At 36.5% G+C, this 22682-nt stretch overlaps 1 protein-coding gene across 1 annotated transcript in view; it reads right to left on the bottom strand.

The window, feature by feature from the left end:
- Window positions 1-1979: 1979 nt before the first annotated feature.
- The window catches only part of TXNL1 (thioredoxin like 1), a 48772-nt gene continuing 28069 nt past the window's right edge, over window positions 1980-22682 (bottom strand). The window contains exons 6-10 of the mRNA XM_003827245.5: window positions 17216-17338; window positions 15458-15527; window positions 13615-13787; window positions 10184-10288; window positions 1980-2214 (exon numbers count right to left, since the gene is read on the bottom strand). Coding sequence (XP_003827293.1) covers window positions 2185-2214; window positions 10184-10288; window positions 13615-13787; window positions 15458-15527; window positions 17216-17338 — 501 coding nt within the window. The 3' untranslated portion in view covers window positions 1980-2184. The remainder of the gene's footprint in view (window positions 2215-10183; window positions 10289-13614; window positions 13788-15457; window positions 15528-17215; window positions 17339-22682) is intronic.

Consider the following 22682-nt stretch of genomic DNA (forward strand, 5'->3'; position numbering starts at 1 on the left):
CTGACAAAGACTTCCTACTGCAATACCTGACTTTCGTTTCTATTATGAACACGATATTTCACTGTTGTTTCTCATCAAAAGCACCTGATGTCAATGTAACAAAATACAGAGATCATGAAATTCTTTTTTGCTATGTCCGACAAAATGAACAAGAAACTGAATACCAGTTTTCTAGATGCACTAATAAATAACTTCAGTTAAAATAACTAGTTACATTTTTTCAAATGCTCTTATTCATCTGGAAAATTCAGTGTTATATATAAATGTTACATATACATATGTGTATATATATATACTGTTTTAGGAGAAAGCAGCATTTCAGCTTGATATTTTAAATGCCAATTATGCATATTTATAATAGTAAGATTTCCCATTAAGTGAAACATGTTATAGTTACCTATAAACATTCATTTTTCACTATTTACAATTTGAATTATGTAATGCTTGCATACTGCAACTAATTGTTATAGAAGAGTCACATAGACAATATAAATCTGATGCCCAATCCTTTACAAATATGAAATTTCTTTCACTGGGTTTTCAAACTATCAAGTATAAATAGGAAAAGGTCAGCAATACTTAGGATGAGGCACTTTAACAATTACTCAGAAAGGTTAAGTGTACAAAACTGTAAACCAAAACCCTGCATATTAATCTTATCCTTAATTTCAGATGTGATTAATCTGAGATGGTCTATTTAAGGAATGTTAAGATCATCACAGACCAGTTAATGTGCCCATATACAAATGAACTAAACTATCTAATGATACTTGGGTTTCAGAAAGGGACTCTTTCAACACTAAAACTTCTGTAGAATTTTTTCATAAACAAGTATAAACACACTGCTCTCACAAAGGCAAATGGTATCTCTACCATATTCCTAGACAAGAATGCCCTCAAATGTTGAATTGAATCACAATTTTACAGTCTTATGTACTCTTTAAAAATAGTTTTCAAAATACTCAGAAATTTTAAAATTAAATCTACCAATACTTTTTAGATTACAATTTTAAGATAAAAAAGGTAATGAATAGATATTTTACCAGCCTTTTGTGAAAGACCTTTTAAACATTTCTATTTGAGCATCTCATTTTCAACCTTAAATCATGTTCTCTGTATATTTACACTGCACGTTTTGGTAGTTCAGGTAATAAATACTTGATTAAGGGTAATAATTCCTTTTTTTTTTTGGAGACGGAGTTTTGCTCTTGTCGCTCAGGCTGGGGCGCAATGGCACAATCTCAGCTCACTGCAACCTCTGCCTCCCGGGTTCAGCCGATTCTTCTGTCTCAGCCTCCCAAGTAGCTGGGATTACAGACACCCGCCACCATGCCTGGCTAATTTTTGTATTTTTAGTGGAGACGAGGTTTCACCATGTTGGCCAAGCTGGACTCAAACTCCTGACCTCTGGTGATTCGCCCGCCTTGGCCTCCCAAAGTACTGCGATTACAGGCATTAGCCACCGCACCTGGCCAATTCCTGTTTTCTGAATTCACTATGCTGTATTTTTTCCCCAACTGTCTGATTTCCACATTCTTCTATTAGTTAAAAAAAAAAAAAAAAAGGCTGACTCAAATTTTAAAGTTCACCAGAAGAGATTAAAATCTTGATATATACCAAGAAAGAATTTGTGGACCCATTAACTAAGTTTTAGGTAAGAGTAGCTAAATCTCATTAAACCTGTTTATTTCTTCTAATTTATAATTTGAGTAATTTCCATAGCTCAGATATCCAAATGTCCTTTAATAAAAATGCAGTAATGATTTAACATGGTTAGCTGTTCCAGGTTCACTTATCAAAATAACTTGCCATGAATGTGTACACATGTACTTCTTAATTCCCTAGAACAGTTTCTCCTTTTCTAAAGAAACTGGCTTTCAATCAATATACTACCAGACACTTAAGTCTCTACTAAAATCAGAAGTTAACCAGTTTTCAAATACATGAAAAGAGAAAATACTGATTTAGAATGACAAAAATTAAGCTTGGCAAAAGTGGTGACTTTTATTTACAATTGCATGTGTCAAGATTACAATGGAAACACTAGTGATACCATCTGAACAAAAGCAATGATTTATTGGTAATGGCAATGAATGAAACATTGACAGTCTCTGGCGAGAATCAAGCAATTATCCAGGAGCTGTAGATCTGATTGCAATATGGTTGTCCAGTGTCTTTTGTACCTTAGTGGCTTTCTCCTTTTTTGCCAACTACCTAGAAAAACAAAAATAAGTTTATATATACATCCTATTGATTTTAAATGAGTTATTAAAAATACTAATAATCAGTTTTAAACCTTGGTATTAATTTTTATCCTTGGATCTTTTCTGGCATGCAATGTATTTTCACTGTTGAAGCAAACTGTGACCTCCCCTCCAATCCCAGCCACAAGGAATTAGAAATAAAACACATGCAGGCTATTTTTGGTTTCACACAGTTCTTTGTTTTTTTTTTTTTTTTTAAGTAGCAATTTTTAAAAACAACGTTGAAAGTTTAGAGAAGTTAATTTAAAAAATGATGCTATATGAGTAAAACATATTTGACATACTATTTTTAGATAGTTAGAAATCAAATGTCGATCACAAAAGAATCTGGAATTAGAAGCGTATGTTAAACTCATGTCCTTCATGCCCAATATAGCAAATTTCCAGACTTTCCCCCTCAATACATTGACATGCAATGAAAACATATTAAAAGTGACTAATTTTTTCTGGTTTAAGAAAAAAATCCTGGTTACTGTAAGAGTACTATTAAAAATGAAATGAATAAACCTTGTTTCTGTCAATGATTAGAAAAATCCTCTATTGGAGGGTTATAAAAAACATTCTGGTTGCTATATATGTGGCAGCATAAAAATGTGAAGAATAAAAATTTGTTCTCTACCAACAAATCTAGAAAACAAATTCTCTGCAGGAGAGTTTGAAAACTATGTTCTAATTGAGAAATGTACCGAAAACTTACAGTTTATCATTAGATAATGTATTCTTTGGGCAAAAATGCCTCGAAAGAAACCTACTTGCAAAATACTGAATGTATGTTTGTGTAGAAAGATTTCTGTGTACACTTATACATTTAATTTTCATATTTTACACTGATTCTATTCTAAATGGCAGTATCTATACCAGCAAAACTCATAAAGGTCATCAGTACATGTCTGGTCTAAAATATAACATAGCTGGGTCAACATCATTCATGAGAGACCTGAAAGCTTTCCACTGAAATCCCAATCACACAATCCTAGAAATGTTTTTCCCACCCTAAGAAAACTCACTTCTAGTACCTTAAAAGAACTCCCCTTTGGTCCAAAGACACCATGTTAGAAAGCTCACAAGGTAGCAAGATGATAAAAAGGCAGTTTCATATAAAAGAATGTGGATAAGAGTAAGAAATTCAGGTTTTAAGAGCCACTAGAAGGGGAACTGGCATTATCTCTATCACAAGTAAATTTTGTGCTGATAAACACTGAGAGCATTATTGATCACTGTATTACTTGGGAAACACAAAACACAAAGCTATTAGATTAAGCAAAAGAAAACAAAAACAAATATTAAAAATTAAACTTCTAGCAGATGTGATACGGAAGACACAAATCTGCATACTGTTTCACAGGTTGATAACTCTCAACTTGCCAATGTGTATTTTCTGTAAAAAAGAAGAAATTCAACATTCCAACATGGATTGTCATCCCAAACGTAAAGCTCTTTTATTCATTCTTAAGTCTTTATATTACACCTCAGACAAACCAAAATTTAGGTACATAAAAATTAGGTGTAAAAAATATTTATTCAGTAAAGAGTCCATTGATCTTCTATATTAATATGTTAACCCAACCTAATATTCAGTCCATAAGTCCTTCAACTGGTTTTGAGCTCACTTGGGCAAAAGCAGAGAACACGCCCCAATCAGTCATCAAAAGGACTTTGGGGCTAACATTCCAACGAGGAAAAGAAAACCAACACCCCTCAACTGAAATGTAATCAATATATTAAACTAGCACAAACATAAAAGAACTTGATGCAACTGCTATATTTGATTTCCAAAAGAATTCTATAGTTCCTAGGAAATAAAATTTAAAGTTTAGAATGGATTAAAACTATTCAACTAGTTAAATCTAAAACATTTTATAACAATTTAATTTCATTGTGATGTTATGCCTCAAAATGTAATACAAAATTAAATATGAAACAGTAGAAAGTAAAAAAAATAAAAAGGCTAGTGAGCAACACGGTATGGTAAAAAATTAAAGCACCTAGTTGCAAGCCCAAAACAAAAGCCAAAACAAAATAAAAGGCCAATTAAGAAACACAACTAGGATGAGATCTGAAGAAAGAGATGGTTGAGGAAACCTAGGTAACAAGGCTGATCCAGATGATAGAAGCTGTAGAAATCTTGCACCAACAATGGCGAGAACATGGGAAGGGTGAGAGCAGACAGGTGCTAGATGAGCAGAGAAGCAAGGAGGGGAGTAGAGTGAGACAAGGTCAATCTTTATATTACTTCATTTTAAAATATCTTCTGTTTTTAGTTCATTTGAGTTGGATTAAAAAAGCTGAAAAATAAACAGACAGAAATGTTACAAAAATAGCTGATACGGTGAATGGCCAGTTTAGAAAAGCCTATTTTTATTATAGTGATAAAAATCTTTTCACATGCACCTCATTTCCTAAGAAGCAGAAGCCCCTATAATTTTCTCATTTTTGTATTTTTATAAAATTGTAATTAAAAATTCTGTATTAAAATAAAGCAATCCATATAAAGAGCATATTTTAGCAAAAACATCTACTTCCAATTAAGATGGCAATGGCAAGCTTTTCATGCTGCAACACAAAAAATCCATTGACAACAACAAACAGCCAAAGTATAGATTATAATCTGTGCATGATGCCTATAAGAGCCAAAAACAGACAAGTGGAAGGGGTATTCTAGTCTGTCAAACCTTAAAAGTCTAACCTTAAAAGTTGTTAATAGCATGAAAGGTTGTCTAAGATTTCTATCCAATTGGAGATTCAACAGCATTACCTTAGCTTCTGTCAGATATCTTAGTGACATAAGAAGTCAGTGACATACTAAAAATGGAAATTATCCAGAAACAGCTCACACAAGATAAAAATATAAACTGAAAATGCTAAACATTTGATCTACTTTATTATTCATTAAGCCATTTTATATAGCGCCCTTCACTACACAGAGGTCATCAAAATTTTCCTCCCTGTGCCTATAAAATATATGCCAAATCTATTTCAAAATTTTCAATTCTAGGCCAGGCATGGTGGCTCACGCCTGTAATCCCAGCACTTTGGGAGGCCCAGGCGGGCAGATCAACGAGGTCAGGAGATCGAGACCATCCTGGCTAACACGGTGAAACCCCGTCTCTACTAAATATACAAAAAAATTAGCCGGGCGTAGCAGCGGGCACCTGTAGTCCCAGCTGCTACAGGGGCTGAGGCAGGAGAATGTGGTAAACTCGGGAGGCAGAGCTTGCAGTGAGCCGAGATTGCACCACTGCACTCCAGCCTGGACAACAGAGCAAGACTCTGTCTCAAAAAAAAGAAAAAAATTTCAATTCTAATTACTATGTATATACTAATTCAGACTGAGCAAACAAGTAAAACAAAAGACATGCCACATGTGACTTGTCCTTGAACGAATCCTCCACCTTCCTAAGTTCATGTCCAGGTCCCTACTTTTCCATTCTATCAAGGGTGCCCATAGCTGCCTGTTGAACTGTCCAAATTCTACTCTCAAAACTTAGTTCAAGGCCCTCTTTCTTCACAAAGTATTCTCAGACTTTCCCAGTCGTTGGGGGAAAAGGAAAAGTCACCTAGCTGGTAACGTCTGAGAATACTCTGTAGACAAAGAAACCCTTGAACTAAGCTTTGATTAATTTTGATTAACTTTCCCTATGTTTGTCCCTATGTTATCTACAAGAATATAAACTTGCTGTAGACAGAGATCATGACTGAAGAGTAGTCCCTCCTTATCCATGCTTTCACCTTCTGCAGTTTCAACTGCCTATGGTGCAGTACAATAAGATATTTTGAGACAGTGAGAGAAAGAGCAAGCATGGGAGAGACCATATCCATGTTAACTTTTAACCACAGTATATTGTTGTAATTGCTCTATTTTATTATTAGTTGGTGTTAATCTTTTTTATTTTTCTTTCTTTTTGATACGGGATCTTGCTGTGTCACCCAGGCTGGAGTGTAGTGGCATGATCCTAGCTCGCTGCAGCCTTGAACTCCAGGGTTCAAGCGATCTTCCCACCTCAGCCTCCCAGGTAGCTAGAACTACAGGTGTGCCCACCACCTTGCCTGGGTAAGAGAGTGTGTGAGTGTGTGAGTGTGTGAGTGTGTGTGTGTGTGTGTGTGTGTGTGTGTGTGTATTCTTATAGAGATGGAATCTTACTATGTTTATCAGGCTGGTCTTGAACTCCTGGGCTCAAGTGATCTTCCCACCTCGGCCTCCCAAGTAGCTGGGACTACAGGTGCACCCACCGCCTTGCATGGGTAATTTTTTTTTTTTTTTTTTTTAAATAGAGATGGAGTCTTACTATGTTTGCCAGCTGGTCCTGAACTCCTGGGTTTAAGTGATCTTCTTGCCTTGGCCTCCGGAAGTGATGGGATTATAGGCATGAGCCACCATGCTCTGGCTTTGTTGTTAAATGTCTTAGTGTGCTTAATTTATACATTAAACATTATCAGCGGTATGTATATATGTACAGATGCTCCTCGACTTCCGATGGGGTAATATATCCCGATTAAACCCATTGTAAAGACCAGGCACGGTGGCTCGTGCCTCTAATCCCAGTACTTTGGGAGACCAAGGCAGGCAGTGAGGTCAGGAGTTCGAGACCAGCCTGGCCAACATGGTGAAACCCCATCTCTACTAAAAATACAAAAATTAGCCGGGTATGGTGGCAGGCGCCTGTAATCCTAGCTACTTGGAAGGCTGAGGCAGGAGAATCACTTGAACCCGGGAGGCGGAGGTTGCAGTGAGCTGAGATCGCACCATTGCACTACAGCCTGGGTGACAAGAGTGAAACTCCATCTCAAAAAAATAAAAATAAGTAAACCCATTGTAAGGTGAAAATATTGTAAGTCAAAAATGTTTAACTGCCCCACACTTAAGAGAATGGTTTCTACTGAGTGCATTATCAATTTTGCACTATTGCAAACTTGAACCATCATAAGTTGGGAACCATCTGTATAGGAAAATACACAGTATGTACAGGGTTTGTTAGTGTCTGTGGTTCCAGGCATCCACCGGGGGTCTAAGAACGTATCCCCCCGCCCCGACAGATAAGGAGAGACTATTGTACTAGCATCGTACTACAGGGACAAAAGATACCATACCACATATTATTTCCTTCAATGAGAACCAAACTCAATTATAATTTTTAATAAGCAAATCTATCTGTACAAGGACTAAGCTGGCCAATTTCAGTTACAAGTAAACCCTCTTTTTCTTTAACTACATTAAAGTTGTTGCTTTGTACAATATAAAAACAATGAAATACTAGCTTACTTTTAAAGAATAACCCTAAAAGACAAAGAGTAACTACAGTACAAATGTCATTCAGAAATATTACAAGAAAATGCAATATTAATATACCTAAGAAAATCACTTAATCAACTAAAATTTATTAAACATTAAAAGCAAGGGGCTAAGAAGCCCAGAACACCAACAAGGGAGTAGATTATGGTATTCAAATTATTCTTGTAGCAGTTCTCAAAGTGTGGTCTCCAAGACCCTCTCAAGGAGTCTGGGAGGTCAACACTATTTTCATAATGCTAAATTGTTTTTTGCCTTTTAAACTCTTATTCTCTTCACAAGTATCCAGGGGAGTTTTCCAGGGGCTATATGATGTGTGACAGGAAAGCTGACTGAATGCAGAAGCAGTTATGAGAAGGAAAGGATGCTATAAGGCTCGTAAACAGAGAAGCCTAGGCAACATAGTAAGACCCTGTCCCCACACAAAAATAAAACATTAGCCGAGTGTGGTGGCACATGCCTGTAGTCTCAGCTACTCATGAGGCTGAGGCTGAAGGATCACTTGAGCCCAGGAGTTTGAGGTTGCAGTAAGCCATAACTGTGCCTCTGCACTGCAGCATGGGTGACAGAACAAAACCCTGTCTCAAAAAAAAAAAAAAAAAAAAAATCATAAAATTCTGAATCAATGCTCTTCTTACCAAATTGGTTTATCTTTTAGAAAATATGCTTATTTTTAATTTAAAAATATTTATTAACATGTGTTCATTATTTACAAATATTTTTTATATTTCCCACTTTTAACTTATAAATGGCAAATATCAGATAAATATAGCCCACATAAACAAAAGTTCTTTTTGGCCTTCAATAGTATTTAATAATATAAAGAGGTCCTGAGATCAAAAAGCTTGAGAACTGCTACCATATGGTAATTTAAAGTTAAAAAAAATCAAATGAATAAATGGCTGTTATAAAACAAGCACAAATACTCTCAAACAAAAAAGGTCTTACACCTTTGCTATCCTAAAGACAGCCCCCCAAAAACACAGTTTGACAGTCAGAAAAGAGAAAATACTAGGCTAGAAGGGATGTGAGGGGGATGTTAAACACGAGGTGGAGGCGGATAGTTAGATGGATAATTATTCATGCAAATTAGAGAAACTTTAACTGAATGGCTAGCTGGTAAGAAGATAAACAAGATAGAATGGTGGTTACAGAAAAAAATGAAAATCAAATAGCATAAACTGAGGTAAGAAACAGGAAACTAGAGCCAAATGAATGAATGATATGAGAAAATAGTAAGATTTATAGTAATAGATCTTATAAAAAACTAAGTTAAGAATAAACCACACAAGGCACACTTAAAGCCAAGTCCAATGGCATCTAATTCAAAAAGGCAAAGCAGGCAGCCAAGACGTCTTTGTTGCTCACACATTTTCCCAATAAAACATATTTCATATCGTAAAAATGTAGATGCTTAATCTCTGCTTCTTCTGACCTGTCATAATACATATGTGAAACATCTAGACATAACTGCTCTAAAGTACATAATTATTCCTGCGGTCCCCAAAAGGTAATCACGCTATGAGACAGGAAAATAGTAATTGGAAAACAACCAGTTAAAACACCTCTTGTCCAGGTTTGCAATTTGGTAAAAACAGCATACAATTTTGTAAGATCATCCTCTGTTATGCAATCTAATACATTTTTCTATAATTGAATTAAAGTAAGATCTGTAGATGCCACCAAAAAGAATGAGAGTGCTCAAGATGTTCTCCATCTTCAATTCCACAACAAGGGTCTGTTGGGAGCCTCTTCATCTAGGAATTGCCAGGCCTAAGGAAACTCTTCCTCAAGTTCTAGACTGCCTGCCAGATGCAATCATTAGAGACAGTGGGATATCTATTTATTCTGTGCTGCCACATTTAAACTGAGTATATAGCAACTAACGCTCTGTACTGATAAAGCTCTCAGTAGCACTTTGATGATCTCTGGCTGTATATTTAACAGTGACGCTAGGGAACTGTTGCCCATTAGAAGTTGTTCCAGTAACATACAGAAGGAATTAATCTGGATTAACAAAGGCCCCATGTACCCTATTAATTCTTTACAAACCTTATAATTGTGTCTTTTCAAAAGAAAATTATATGCACACACATAAAGATATACAAAAATACTTCAGAAAACTTGCCTGTTCACCATTATTTGATGAAATGTGCTATTTCAGCATACAAACATGGTTTGGAAAGTTAACATGTCAGTATATTAAAACTCAGTCCATTTTTTTTAAATAAAATTATTCAAGTAATTTAAAATTTCATCAGAAATAATCACCAGAATCTGTCAACTAAGTTATTTAATTCTCACAACTGCTTTCAAATGATTTTACTTTCATTTTTCCATTATTACTAACCACTTTCTATAACCAAGCCATTATTTTTACCCTTATGTTGATGTCATTCATTAAAAGACTCTTTATCAGTTAAGACATCATTTTTTATTAAAGATTACTTTGTTGGATATCTAAAAATATAGTTAGGGGAACTTTCTATCCTAGTTTAGCCTTGTAAAATTTCATGACATGATATAATTTTGAATTATTTCGTTAAAAGAAAGTGTGACCGTTGAGATACATGAAATTATTCCATTAAAATTATATTTTTACTATCCCGAAGTATCATTTAAGCAAACTTACTCGTTTGAAGTCATTCATATTTGTTGCCTGGACTGGAGTACCAATAAAAGTAAAATATGAAATTCTTGTTGTTTCCTCTTCACCTTGATTCGACTGAACAAATATCTACCAAAAAAAAGTTTGCATTTATAATTACAATCCTTCTTCACAAACATGCTTTAAGTTTAATCAATTTCCTTAAATTAATAACACAAATATTCTCCATTCTTTGTAAAAATTAATCTAGGCTGGGTGCGGTGGCTCACGTCTGTAATCCCAGCACTTTGGGAGGCTGAGGTGGGCAGATCACCTGAGGTCAGGAGTTCGAGACCAGCCTGGCCACCGTGGCAAAACCCCATCTCTACTAAAAATACAAAAAAATTAACCAGGTGTGGTGACCAGCACCTGTAATCCTAGCTACTCGGGAGGCTGGGGCAGGAGAATCACTTGAATCCAGGAGGTGGAGGTTGCAGTGAGCTGAGATCGTGCCACTGCACTCCAGCCTGGGCAACAAGAGCAAAACTCTGGCACAAAAAAAAAAAAAAAAAATTAATCAAAATTATATAACATTAAGACTAGTACTCCTATAGGATAGGACTATTAATTATAGGGCTGTTTGCCTGCTATTCTCACTTTCTCCAGAGATGTCATGGCAAGAGACCCATATATATAAGTTCATGGTAATTTGGTGTGATAGTATGGCAGCGTCACAATTAAATTCTCTCTCTATATATATTTTTTGAGATGGAGTCTCACTCTGTTGCCCAGGCTGGAGTGCAATGGCACGATCTCGACTCACTGCAACCTCCGCCTCCCAGGTTCAAACGATTCTCCAGCCTCAGCCTCCCGAGTAGCCCACCAGCACGCCCGGCTAATTTTTTTTTTTTTTTTTTTAAGAGACGGAGTCTTGCTCTGTTGCCCAGGCTGGGGTGCAGTGGTGCCATCTCAGCTCACTGCAACCTCCAGCTCTCAGGTTCAAGCAAGTCTCCTGCCTCAGCCTCCTGAGGAGCTGGGACTACAGGCACATGCCGCCACGCCCGGCTAATTTTTTTTTCTTTTTTTTTTTTTAATTTAGTAGAGACAGGGTTTCACTGTGTTGCCCAGTGTGGTCTCGAACTTCTGAGCTCAGGCAATCCTCCTGCCTCAGCCTCCCAAAGTGCTGGGATTACAGGTGTGAGCCACCGCGCCCAGCAATTAAATTCTTTACAGAGAATGTTGAAAGGGTATTAAGAGTTACAATTACAATGGGACAGACTATCATTGGAAATTTTATTAAAATCATAGTTTTTCACTGAGGAAAATCTCTAAAGTTATATTCTTTCTGATATTCCTGTATCCATTCTATTTCCTAGAATATTAAAAGAAAAAATAGTATTGGGAATCAGCTCCTAAAACAATACTATGTGCCTCATATTTTTTTTTAAGCTTGACTCTATATTTAATAACTCCCCTCAGCATGTTAAAAACTAAAAGTTTTACTCATTGATCCTTTGTCATACATTGGATTTTAAAAATTTGCTCCATTTCTAAAAACACAATATTCTAGGTACTGTCTACTTTAAAATATTGCACCTATCTCTTTTTTGAGACAAGGTCTCATTATGTTACCTAGGCTGGTCCTGAACTCTTTAGTGCAAGTGATGCCCCTGCCTCAGCCTCCCAAGTAGCTGGGACTACCAGCGTACCCCCATGACCAGTTAAAAACTGCCTCTCGTGATTTAAACAACATACTTCTTTCATTCTGAGATGCCACTCATTGGTCAGTTTTTATTGTTTTCAAAGGCAGCCATATGTTATTTCAAGAAAATATTTGATAATGAGTATACTAAGTTTAATATAACAATTTTCTTTGATTTCATTTGGGTAGGATATTTCTAATACTTAAAACTCAACTTGATTATAATTTTTTTTTTTTTTTGTCGCCCAGACTGGAGTGTAATGACACAACTGCGGCTCACTGAAGCCTCAATCTCCCAGGCTCAAGTGATCCTCCAGAGTAGCTGGGACTACAGGCGCACCACCATGCCCAGCTAGTTCTTGTATTTTTTTGTAGAGATGGGGTTTCACCATGTTGCCCAGGCTGGTCTCAAAATCATGGGCTCGAGCAATCTGCCCATCTTGGCCTCCCAAAATGCTGGGATTACAGGAGTGAGCCACCACACCCAGCCAATTATAATTCTTCATACTACTACTATGTATATTCTGTGAAACTCTCAAAAACATTCTTAAATGAACACATACTTTAGCATTCTTCTAATTTACAAAAATAGAATTATTCCATCACAACAAACAAGCTGTACCAGTTTGGCATGACATTCTCAGTGGCTCTGTGCTGGTTCCTACTTTCTTTTTCTAAGTATTCTGCTATTCTTTTCTAACTGTCCTACCCAATCCTCTAAATGACTGTAGGTGAGAAGTGTGAGCTAGGTTTCAATGCTAAATTTTTTAAAAGCAATTAATAACTGCTAAAAATTAGCTGATTCTTGAGAGTGGCACTTTAATAATGACATCTAAAATACATCACTTAAAATCACCTCAAGCACTAGTCAATCTTCAGAAAGGCTGGGTGTAGTGGCTGAAGCCTATAAACCCAGCACTTTGGGAGGCTGAGGTGGGAGGACTGCTTGAGCCCAGGAGTTTGAGACCAGCCTAGGCCACACAGGGAGAGACTTCACCTCTACAAAAATGAAAAATTAGCTGGGTGAGGTGGCACGTGCCTGCGGTTGCAACTGCTCTGGAGGCTGAGGGAGAATCACCTGAGCCCAGTAGATCAGGGCTATACTGAACCAAGGTCGTGCCACTGTACTCCAGCCTGGACAACAAAGCAAGAACCTGCCTCAAAGGAAGAAAAAATTCAGATATACCTTAGGTCATCTTATAAAATGTAGTATTATCTTTTTAAAAAGTCATTTTTAAGCCAGGTGCAGTGGCACATGCCTGTAATCCCAGCTTCTCAGGAGGCTGAGGCGGGAAGATTATTTGAGCCCAAGAATTCAAGTCAGCCCGGGCAACACAGCGAGACTCCATCTCAAAAAATAAAAAAAAATAAAAAGTCATTTTTACTAAGATCATGACCACCACACTTAAAAACTCCATATTCAAGAAAAGTAAATAGGATTTTACAAACACATCACTACTATACCAGGTATAAAGAATGAAGCACAAATATCTTCAGTTTTAGTATAAAGTTGTAGAATAAACTTCTAGCAAAACTTACCATATACATATAAAATAACTGACAAAACCCCACAAATATTCAAAAATCAATCTGTCCTTCCTCTTTAGGGTACATAAATTAAAAAGAAGAAAATTTATCCCATTATACATTTTATTCATTTCAAACTGAGTGGATAAATACCACTTTAAAGAATCACTTAGACTCACCTAGGATACTGAAAATAGTATTGTTACTCACAAACCTATTAAATACATATGAACGAAATACTACTTACAGTTACACTGTTAACATTCTGAAACTTAACATAACGAAGTGGAACAATGCCATCTTCTTTAATATCATCCTCTGTCAGTTCCAGAGCTTGAGTTGGTTCACTTCTTTCTGCCTCTTCAAAATCCATAGATCGGGGTAGGTTGATAAAAATTTTTACATATTTAGGGCCCTGACCTATACAATGGTAGAATAAAATGAAATGTTTAAAAACCTCAAATATACTATACTCCCTTTACCACTACACTCACACTATACACAGACACACACAAATCAATACACATATACTTCAAATAACTCCATTATTAGAACTTGTACGAAAGTCTGAGTATTCAGGTAGCCAATCCTTTATTTTCCAAAACACATTTACTGGTTCCTTCTTGGCCTAGCTAACACTGTGGTAAATATTAGGAATATAAGATTAAAACAGACACACACACACAGAGGGAGTCCCTGCCCCCTAACTACAAAAGACATGCTACGATAAACAAAATACCACAGGAGAGGAGGTACAAGGAAGGTGACAATAGATTCTGACAATATATGCAGGTTAACAAAAAGTTTCATAAAAGAAATAGCATTTGAGCTATATCTTATAGTTGCCAATAGTTGGTACATTCAGTTATTTAGGAGGAGAGCATTATCAGTGACAACATTTAGCCAAAAGAAAATTAATAAAAATAGCCAAATTTCATTTTAGGGATTAGATTAGGATGTGATAAGTGGTAAAGTCCCATGTATAGAATGCCTTAATCCCTTTAACTTCAAGGCACGATTTAAGACCCATATTTTGTGGCTGAAGAAGGAAAAGACTCATTTCTACAGCATTTGCTTATACAAATACTTTGTAATTTCAGAGTAAAAGTACAATTTTATTAATAAAAAATTATTAACATGAAAATTTAGCAGAACAAATAAGAAAATGCTATCTTCTAAATAAGGCCTTGGCTATTTCTTCCAATCAATCGAAAAAAAAAAAAAAATCAGAACCCTAGTCTCCATTCCCCTATTCCCCCTCAGAAAAAGCTTAAGAGAAAAAGAAAAAATGGGGGGGCAAAAAAGGAAAATTCTTTATTTTACAAGAAGAGAAATCCTAAGTCTGCACAATCATATTTACATGCATCGATATAAAAAAATGATACTATTAATAGGGCACAAACGGGAATATCTGGAGCCTCAGTTTCCTCAAAATAAAAGGGGTTTGAAATAAATCTTTCAGTTTTGATTCTAAAATACGGCTGCTCAAAACCTACAGTTTTAGAACAGTTGGAAAAAAGGATTCAGCACTTCTCAGATTAAAAGGAAACAAATTTTAAAATGAAAAAGTATAAAAATAACTAAGTTCTCTTTCTTTCATACTTTCAGTACCTAATAATCTCACATTATTTACTCATTCATTTACATCTTGCTTTGTTCCAAAACAGGCCAGGTGCGGTGCTCACGCCTGTAATCTTAGCACTCTGGGAGGCCAAGGTGGGTGGATCACTTGAGGTCAGGAGTTCAAGAACAGCCTGGCCAACAGATGGTGAAATCCTGTACTAAAAATACAAAAATCAGCCAGGCGTGGTGGCGCCTGCCTGTAGTCCCAGTCCCAGCTACCTGGGAGGCAGAGGTGGGAGAATCACTTGAACCCAGGAGGCAGAGATTACAGTGAGCTAAGATTGCACCACCGCACTCCAGCCTGGGCAATAGCACAAGACTCTGTCTCAAAAAAAAAAAAAAAAAAAAGAAAAGAAAGAAAAAAAAGAAAAAAAAACAAGTACCTCTATTTAATAAAAAGTTTTAATTTTATGCTAACAGTTCTACAAAGCAGAAGTTAGTTTAAAGAAAAGCTATCCTTTACTCACCATTATCTGGCCCTTGAAATTTCATGGAATAAAGCTTAACAGGTTGATTGAATGCCACAGTAATAAGCAGCTGTGAAGAAAGAGTTTCATTTTAAAGGGCTCTTGTACACCTTGAGTACATAAACTACTGAAGCAGAATGAAAATAACAGGCAAGAAAAAAAACCAACCTAATTCATCGAACAAAACCAACGTAATATGAAAAATCAGCAAGTGGAAAGTCACTTGATTAGATAACATTTGAGAAATACTCCTATTAGTTATGTATATAAGGGAATACAAGAAAAAATTAATCAAGTAAATACTAAAACTATGCATAGGAATGTAAGGTCTTATGAGCTATAAACTGGCAAGCAACCTGCTTTCTAACAAATCAAACAAAATTCTCAAAATAAAATTTAAACTAACATTTTAGCACATAGCTCTACGATGGTTTATTTGTCAAGTATCTATCCACATCACTTGACGATTTAGAGGCAATACACAGGTTATGCAGAGACTAGCCCTGAAATGGACTCTGATCCCAAACTCAAGAGAATAGGGTTCTTACAGCTCTGAAGTAACCTCCAAACTTCCATTCTACATTTACTTGACTGACTGAATCTGGAAGGCCACAAAAGGGAAGAGGAATATGAAACACTGTCAGAATGTTTCTCTCTCCGAAACTCTTCTGGATCATTTGCTCAATCTTCTTTCCAGCCAAAAGTGTGTTTGATGTACGTACCTATGCATCTACCCTGGGAAGATTTCCTGAGCAGGAAAATTTCATGAAGCCTGAACCAGTCCTGCTGATTAGCATTATTACATTATTTTTAGGGCACCATTTACAAGAAACACAATGTGAATGATACTCTCAAAGCTGAAAAACATGGTGGCTCTGGGGTTACAGCATGGAAAGATGGGGTCTGGATTTATGATTTCAGAATCATGTTGTGGTTTATCTGCCTAAGAAAATAACGAGGCTATTTCCTTTAGTTACACCAATACTTTTTATACTTGACCCATAATAGTGTATCAAAAAATAATAAGCACGACATGATTAGGGAACTGAACTGTAGGTGAAGAGCAGAAGAGATGAGAAAGTTAAAAACAGATCAAGTCAGCCTCTTCCTAAAGCCAGTGAAGAGTCATTTTACTCTTCTAAGGAAGGGAAACATGCAACTTTATATTTTAGAAAAATAACTTCTGTTACTGTATAGAAGATGAACTGGAATGGGACAAATCAGAGACAATGGAAGAGAAAGTAAACTGAGAAAAGTAACAGCCAAAATGAAGATTTAAAAAGCTTGATCAAGGTGGTAACACCCAACTTACTTTGTGATAAGGGCAAGGCAGGGAAGCATAGGGAATATAATACAGGTTTCTATCTAGGAGAAAGGAGTTAGCCACACAGGGAGTGCTCATCTCATTAGTCTCTATTTCTCATATACAAATTCATCTGAGTGGGAAGAAGGTATGGAAGTCAGGTTAAGGATGAACAAAAAGACCAAACAGTGGTAAGAGCTCAATTCTGCAGTGGGTCCCACCCAAGAGTTCAGCAATTTTTCTTAGTGCACCTGGCAGCCCACATACAAGAACAGAGAAAGAAGGTGGGTATGTATGGTCAAAAAACAAAAGTCAAAGAAACTAAAAGCTATAGAAATGAAAGGAAGAAGTGATCATCTGGGAAGGAGAGACGTAAGCCACAAAATGGGAACAAGAAACAAGAGCAGGCATAAATAGTGATAATCTCCACAAGCTTATCTTCAGCCCTCAATTACCTGTTCATCACAGTCAGATTCCAAGAAGGTCGTGTCTTTTCGTAAACAGTTGTCAAATCCATGCTCATCACTTTCATTAAGACATTCACAACCAGCTTTGTTAATAAAAGGCATTAAATCCATCTGAAAAAAAAATTGCAAGATTTTAGGCAACATATTTGGATTAGGTATAAAAATGTTTAAAAAATTTAAATCTCTGATTCTCTTTAGGCAATTTTAAAGAAAACACTTTTAAAACAGTTCATAAAACTTTTACAGTAGTCCTTTCATTTGCATTTCTGACTGAGATCTACCATCAATTATTAAAGCCAAGTCTAGGCTTAGCCTACTTGATAAGGTATCAGAAATGATGTCTTTAAGATTATAAAATGTTGACTTATACTTTAAAAAATAAGTGTTTTACAGAAGAAAATATGCAAATTAAAATATCTGTAAGATCCAAAGAAAGCCTATTTCCCTCTTCTAGTGGCCAAGGACTCTTTATATCTATGAAGATGTCCAATTTAAGATGAGTAGCAAATAAGGACTTAAAGTTTTTATCATGAAAAATTTCAAACAGACAAAAATATAATAATATAGTAAATCCCATGTATCCACCACCTCCAGCTACAATAATCATCAACTGAAGGCCACTCTTGCCTCACCTTTAACCCCCAACTACATCCTAACTCTCCTCCTGATTAGTTTGAAAAAAAAAAGCATCTTTTCATTTCATTCATGAACATTTCAGTATGAATTTCTAAGCAACAAGAACTTAAAAAAAAACATTCTCAATATCATTATCACAATCAATAATTCCTTAACACCATCAAATCAGTGGTCAAATTTCCTCCACTGTCTCATAAATATTTCACACTTGAATTGTTACACGCAGAATAAAGATCCAAAAAAGTATACGCCAATAATAGAGATAAAAAGAAAAAGGCCTGGTACGATGGCTCATGCTTCTAATCCCAGCACTTTGGGAGGCCAAGGTGGGTGGACAGCTTGAGCTTAGGAGTTCAAGAGCAGCCTGGGCAACATAGTGAGACTTTGTCTCTAAAAAACTTAAAAAAAAAAATTAGCTGGGTGCAGTGGCATGTGCCTTTAGTCCCAGCTAATTGGGAGGCTGAGCTGGGAGGATGGCTTGAGCTCAGGAAATCAAGGCTGCAGTGAGCTGAAATTGCACCATTGTACTCCAGCCCAGGCAGCAGAGCAAGACCCTGTCTCAAAAAAAAAAAAAAAAAAAAAGTATAAACATTATATTTGGAGGCCGGGTCGGGGTGGCTCACCCCTGTAATCCCAGCATTTTAGGAGGCCGAGGCGGGTGAATCGCCTGAGGTCAGGAGTTTGAGACCAGCTTGTCCAACATGGTGAAACTCTGTCTCTACTAAAAATACAAAAATTAGCCAGGCATGGTGGCGGGCACCTGTAATCCCAGCTACTCGGGAAGCTGAGGCAAGAGAACTTCTTGAACCTGGGAGGCGGAGGTTGCAGTGAGCTGAGATCACACCACTGCACTCCAGCCTGGGGACAGAGCAAGACTCTGTCTCCAAAAAAAAAAAAAAAAAAAAAAATATATATATATATATTTGGTTAATATGTCTCTGAAATCTCTTTTAATCTAGTCATTTAGCTTATAGATTTCTCAATACTTTGGATTTTACCATTTGCTTCCCTGTGGTGTCAGCACATGCCCATCTCTGTATACTTTATTAACTAACACTTCCATACCTCCCACACATCAGAGTTGTGTTAACAGCGGTTGGTCATGCTTGTCTTATTTCTGACTTTAGTAATGTTCCCTTGTTAAGATTTTACTGAATGCTTTAGGAATAAAGGGGTATTTAAATTTTGTCAAATGCCTTTTCTGCATATTTGGAGATCATGATTTTTCTCCTTAGGTCTATTAATGTGACAGATTAAGTAAATTTCCTAATATAAACAACTCTTACATGCTTTAAAAAAACTCAATTTTGTTATTATTATTATTATTATTATTTTTGAGACATTCTCACTCTGTCGCCCAGGCTGGAGTACAGTGGTGTTATCTTGGCTCACTGAAACCTCCACCTCCCGGGTTCAAGTGATTCTCCTGCTTCAGTCTCCTGAGTAGCTGGGATTACAGGCATGTGCCACCATGTCTGGCTACTTTTTGTATTTTTAGTAGAGATGGGGTTTCACAATGGCCCCGCTGGTCTCCAACTCCTGGCCTCAAGTGATCTGCCCACCTCAGCCTCCCAAAGTGCTGGGATTACAGGCATGAGCCACCACGCCCAGCCCATGATGATATTATTGAATTTTGTTTACTAACACTTTATTTAAAAATTTTACATCAATATTCATAATTGAAACTGGTCTGCAGCTTTCTTTTTTGGTGCATACTTTGTCAAATTATCAGATCAATGTCACAGTTCAAAAATAAATTTAGAAGTTTTCTTTTTACTTAAGATCTTAAGTAGTTACAGTAACACTAGATTACCTGATCTTTATATGGATTTGGCAACATTTATCTGTAAAGTCACAGAAGCCTTTATGGAAGAAATCTTTACTACTATTTCTTCTATTTCTCTATGGTGCTGGTCTTTTTAGGTGTTCTGCTTCTAGTAGAGTTGATTTTGGTAAAAGTGTATTGTTCTAGAAAAGTATCCATTTTATCTCCTAAACAAGGATTACTTTTCAAGTCTACTAAGTATTATAGATGAGTCACATGTTCACCTCTCTATCTCAAAGGGTTTTCATTATGTTTTTTAAAGATACGAATACATACATACATAATTCTCAAAGACTGAAGAAAACTTTGTATGTCAAGTAAATATGAAAATGGTAATAATCATTAGTATAGACCTCTAGTTACAGATAAAACAGCCTAAATGCTTTCAAAGCTAAAATGTTATAGTAAGTGTATTACTCAGGGTAACGTATAGCCAATTTAAAAGATGGGGAGGGAAGAAAAAAGGGCTACAGAGCAAAGTTTTACTATAGCAGAATTATTCGGAGCATTATGAACATTTTCCTTAAAAGGGCAGTTTTGACAAAATCTTTAAAATGTTTTTGTCTTCCATCCTATCTATATGTCACTTCAATATGGTATCTAGGATTAAGACAACATTACAGTCAGACTTGCAATACCTAAATGATAAAAATAAACTAAGTGGGTAAATTCTTCTAAATAGTTTTTGTTTTTATTTATTGTGGGGCACACAAAACATATATATGTTTTTTTTTTTTTTTTGAAACAAAGTCTCCCTCTGTTGCCCAGGCTGGAGTTGCAGTGGCGCAATCTTGGCTCAAGGCAACCTCCGCCTCCTGCAATTCTGCTTTAGCCTCCCGAGTTGCTGGGACTACAGCAGTGCGCCACTGCACCTGGCTAATTTTTGTATTTTTGGTAGAGATGGGGTTTCTGATGTTGGCCAGGCTGGTCTTGAACTCCTGACCTCAGGTGATCCACCCGCCTCAGCCTCCCAAAGTGCTGGGATTACAGGCGTGAGCCACCACACGCCCAGCCCACAAAACATATTTAAAGGGCTGCATTAAAGTATTTTGTTATACAAACTGTCTGGGACAAACTGGCATTATTACATTGCATATTTGACATAAGTGGAAACTGACATATTCTGAAAACCTGCAATGAGAAATAAATGTTGCTACCTTTATAATCAACATGCCAATCATGGGAAAATAATCAGGTTAATCCAGAATACACAACAGTCTATAAAACAGATATCCTAGCTAGTTGCAGTGGCTCACACGAGTAATCCTAGCACTTTGGGAGGCTAAGGCAGGTGGATCACCTGAGGTCAGGAGTTTGAGACCAGCCTGGCCAACATGGTGAAACACCCTCTCTACTAAAAATACAAAAAGTAGCTGGGTGTGGTGGTGGGCACCTATGATCCCAGCTACTTGGGAGCCCGAGGCAGGAGAATTGCTTCAAACGAGTGGCAGGGGCAGGGGCCAGGGGGACGGTGGAGGTTGCAGATCGTGCCACTTCACTCCAGCCTGGACAAAAGTGTGAAACTCCATCTCAAAAAAAAAAAAAAAATTAATTAAATAAAACAGCCTAGACCCATGCTATTCAATATGATACTCATTAGCCACATGTGGCAATTTAAAATTAAATTAATTAAAATTAGATAAAATTAAATATTAAGTTCCTCAGTTGCACCAGTCATATAACAAAATGTTCAATAGACAAGTGTGCCTAGTGGCTACCATATTACTAGACCAGCGCTGGTTTAGACTTTCAAAATGGAAAACCATGACAGAAAAAAAAGGCAGAGAAAAGTTTCTAGACTAAAGAACATTAATTAGGACAACTTAAATGCAATGCATGATCCTTGATTTGATCCTAAATGGTGGGAAACAGCCATAAAGAATATTTTGGGGATAATTAAGAAAATTTAACTGTAGGATAATTAGAAATATTGTATCAATATTAAATTTCTTGGGAGTTATAATGGTATCATTGTTATATAAGATTACCAAATTTAAATACTGAATAACCCTGTAAGACCTAAATAGTTCAAAACTTTAATGTCTTGATTGACACCTGACAGAAAAAAAGGGACATTTAAAAATAACAGCTTTTCATATTTTATCCATAACATTTGCACAAAAACTAAATTTTTATTTCTTAAAACTTCATTTTTTCCTGCCTATTTCCTATCTGAGGCCAAAACACTCATACCACAGCAGATGTGTAAAAGAAGTATGCCTGTAGCTAGGCAACAAGACTGCTGTGTTCCTAAGACTTTTTAATGCAAACACCCTTAGTAATAAAGGGAAAAAAATACAAAGATATAAACACAATGGTTTACAAGTTAAATGATTTCCAAAACTGTCCAAAAGATGTAACAACCCTGACATAAACGATATGTTGATACTTCCTAATTGGACATTACAATTTCAAATTACAGGTCTATTTTAAATAAACAGTAATTGTACTTCCCTAAATTAATGCTGGTATCACATTACTGATGCTTTCTGACACTCTTACAATCTCCTACTACACACCCATATACAAAGAATCTCTCATTTTTTTTTTGGACTATAGCATCTCTTCATTCGGCATGAATTTAGACTTACAGGCAGGACTTGTAGCTCCATGACACAGATCTGCTTTAATATGCCTGTTATACCTTGTTTAAGATATTAGCTTTGGCTAGGTGCAGTGGCTCACGCCTGTAATCCCAACACTTTGGGAGGCCAAGGCAGGTGGATCACCTGAGGTCAGGAGTTCGAGACCAGCCTGGCCAACATGGTGAAACCTCGTCTCTACGAAAAATACAAAAATTAGCTGGGCATGGTGGCAGGTGCCTGTAATCCCAGCTACTGGGGAGGCTGAGGCAGGAGAATAGCTTGAACCCTGGAGGCAGAGGTTGCAGTGAGCTGAGATCGTGTCACTGCACTCTAGCCTGGGTGACAGAGGGACTCCGCCTCAAAAAAAAAAAAAAAAGATATTAACTTTAACTTGAGGTAACTTTTTTTA

This window comes from Pan paniscus, chromosome 17 (assembly GCF_029289425.2).
Source record: "Pan paniscus chromosome 17, NHGRI_mPanPan1-v2.0_pri, whole genome shotgun sequence".
Taxonomy (NCBI): domain Eukaryota; kingdom Metazoa; phylum Chordata; class Mammalia; order Primates; family Hominidae; genus Pan; species Pan paniscus.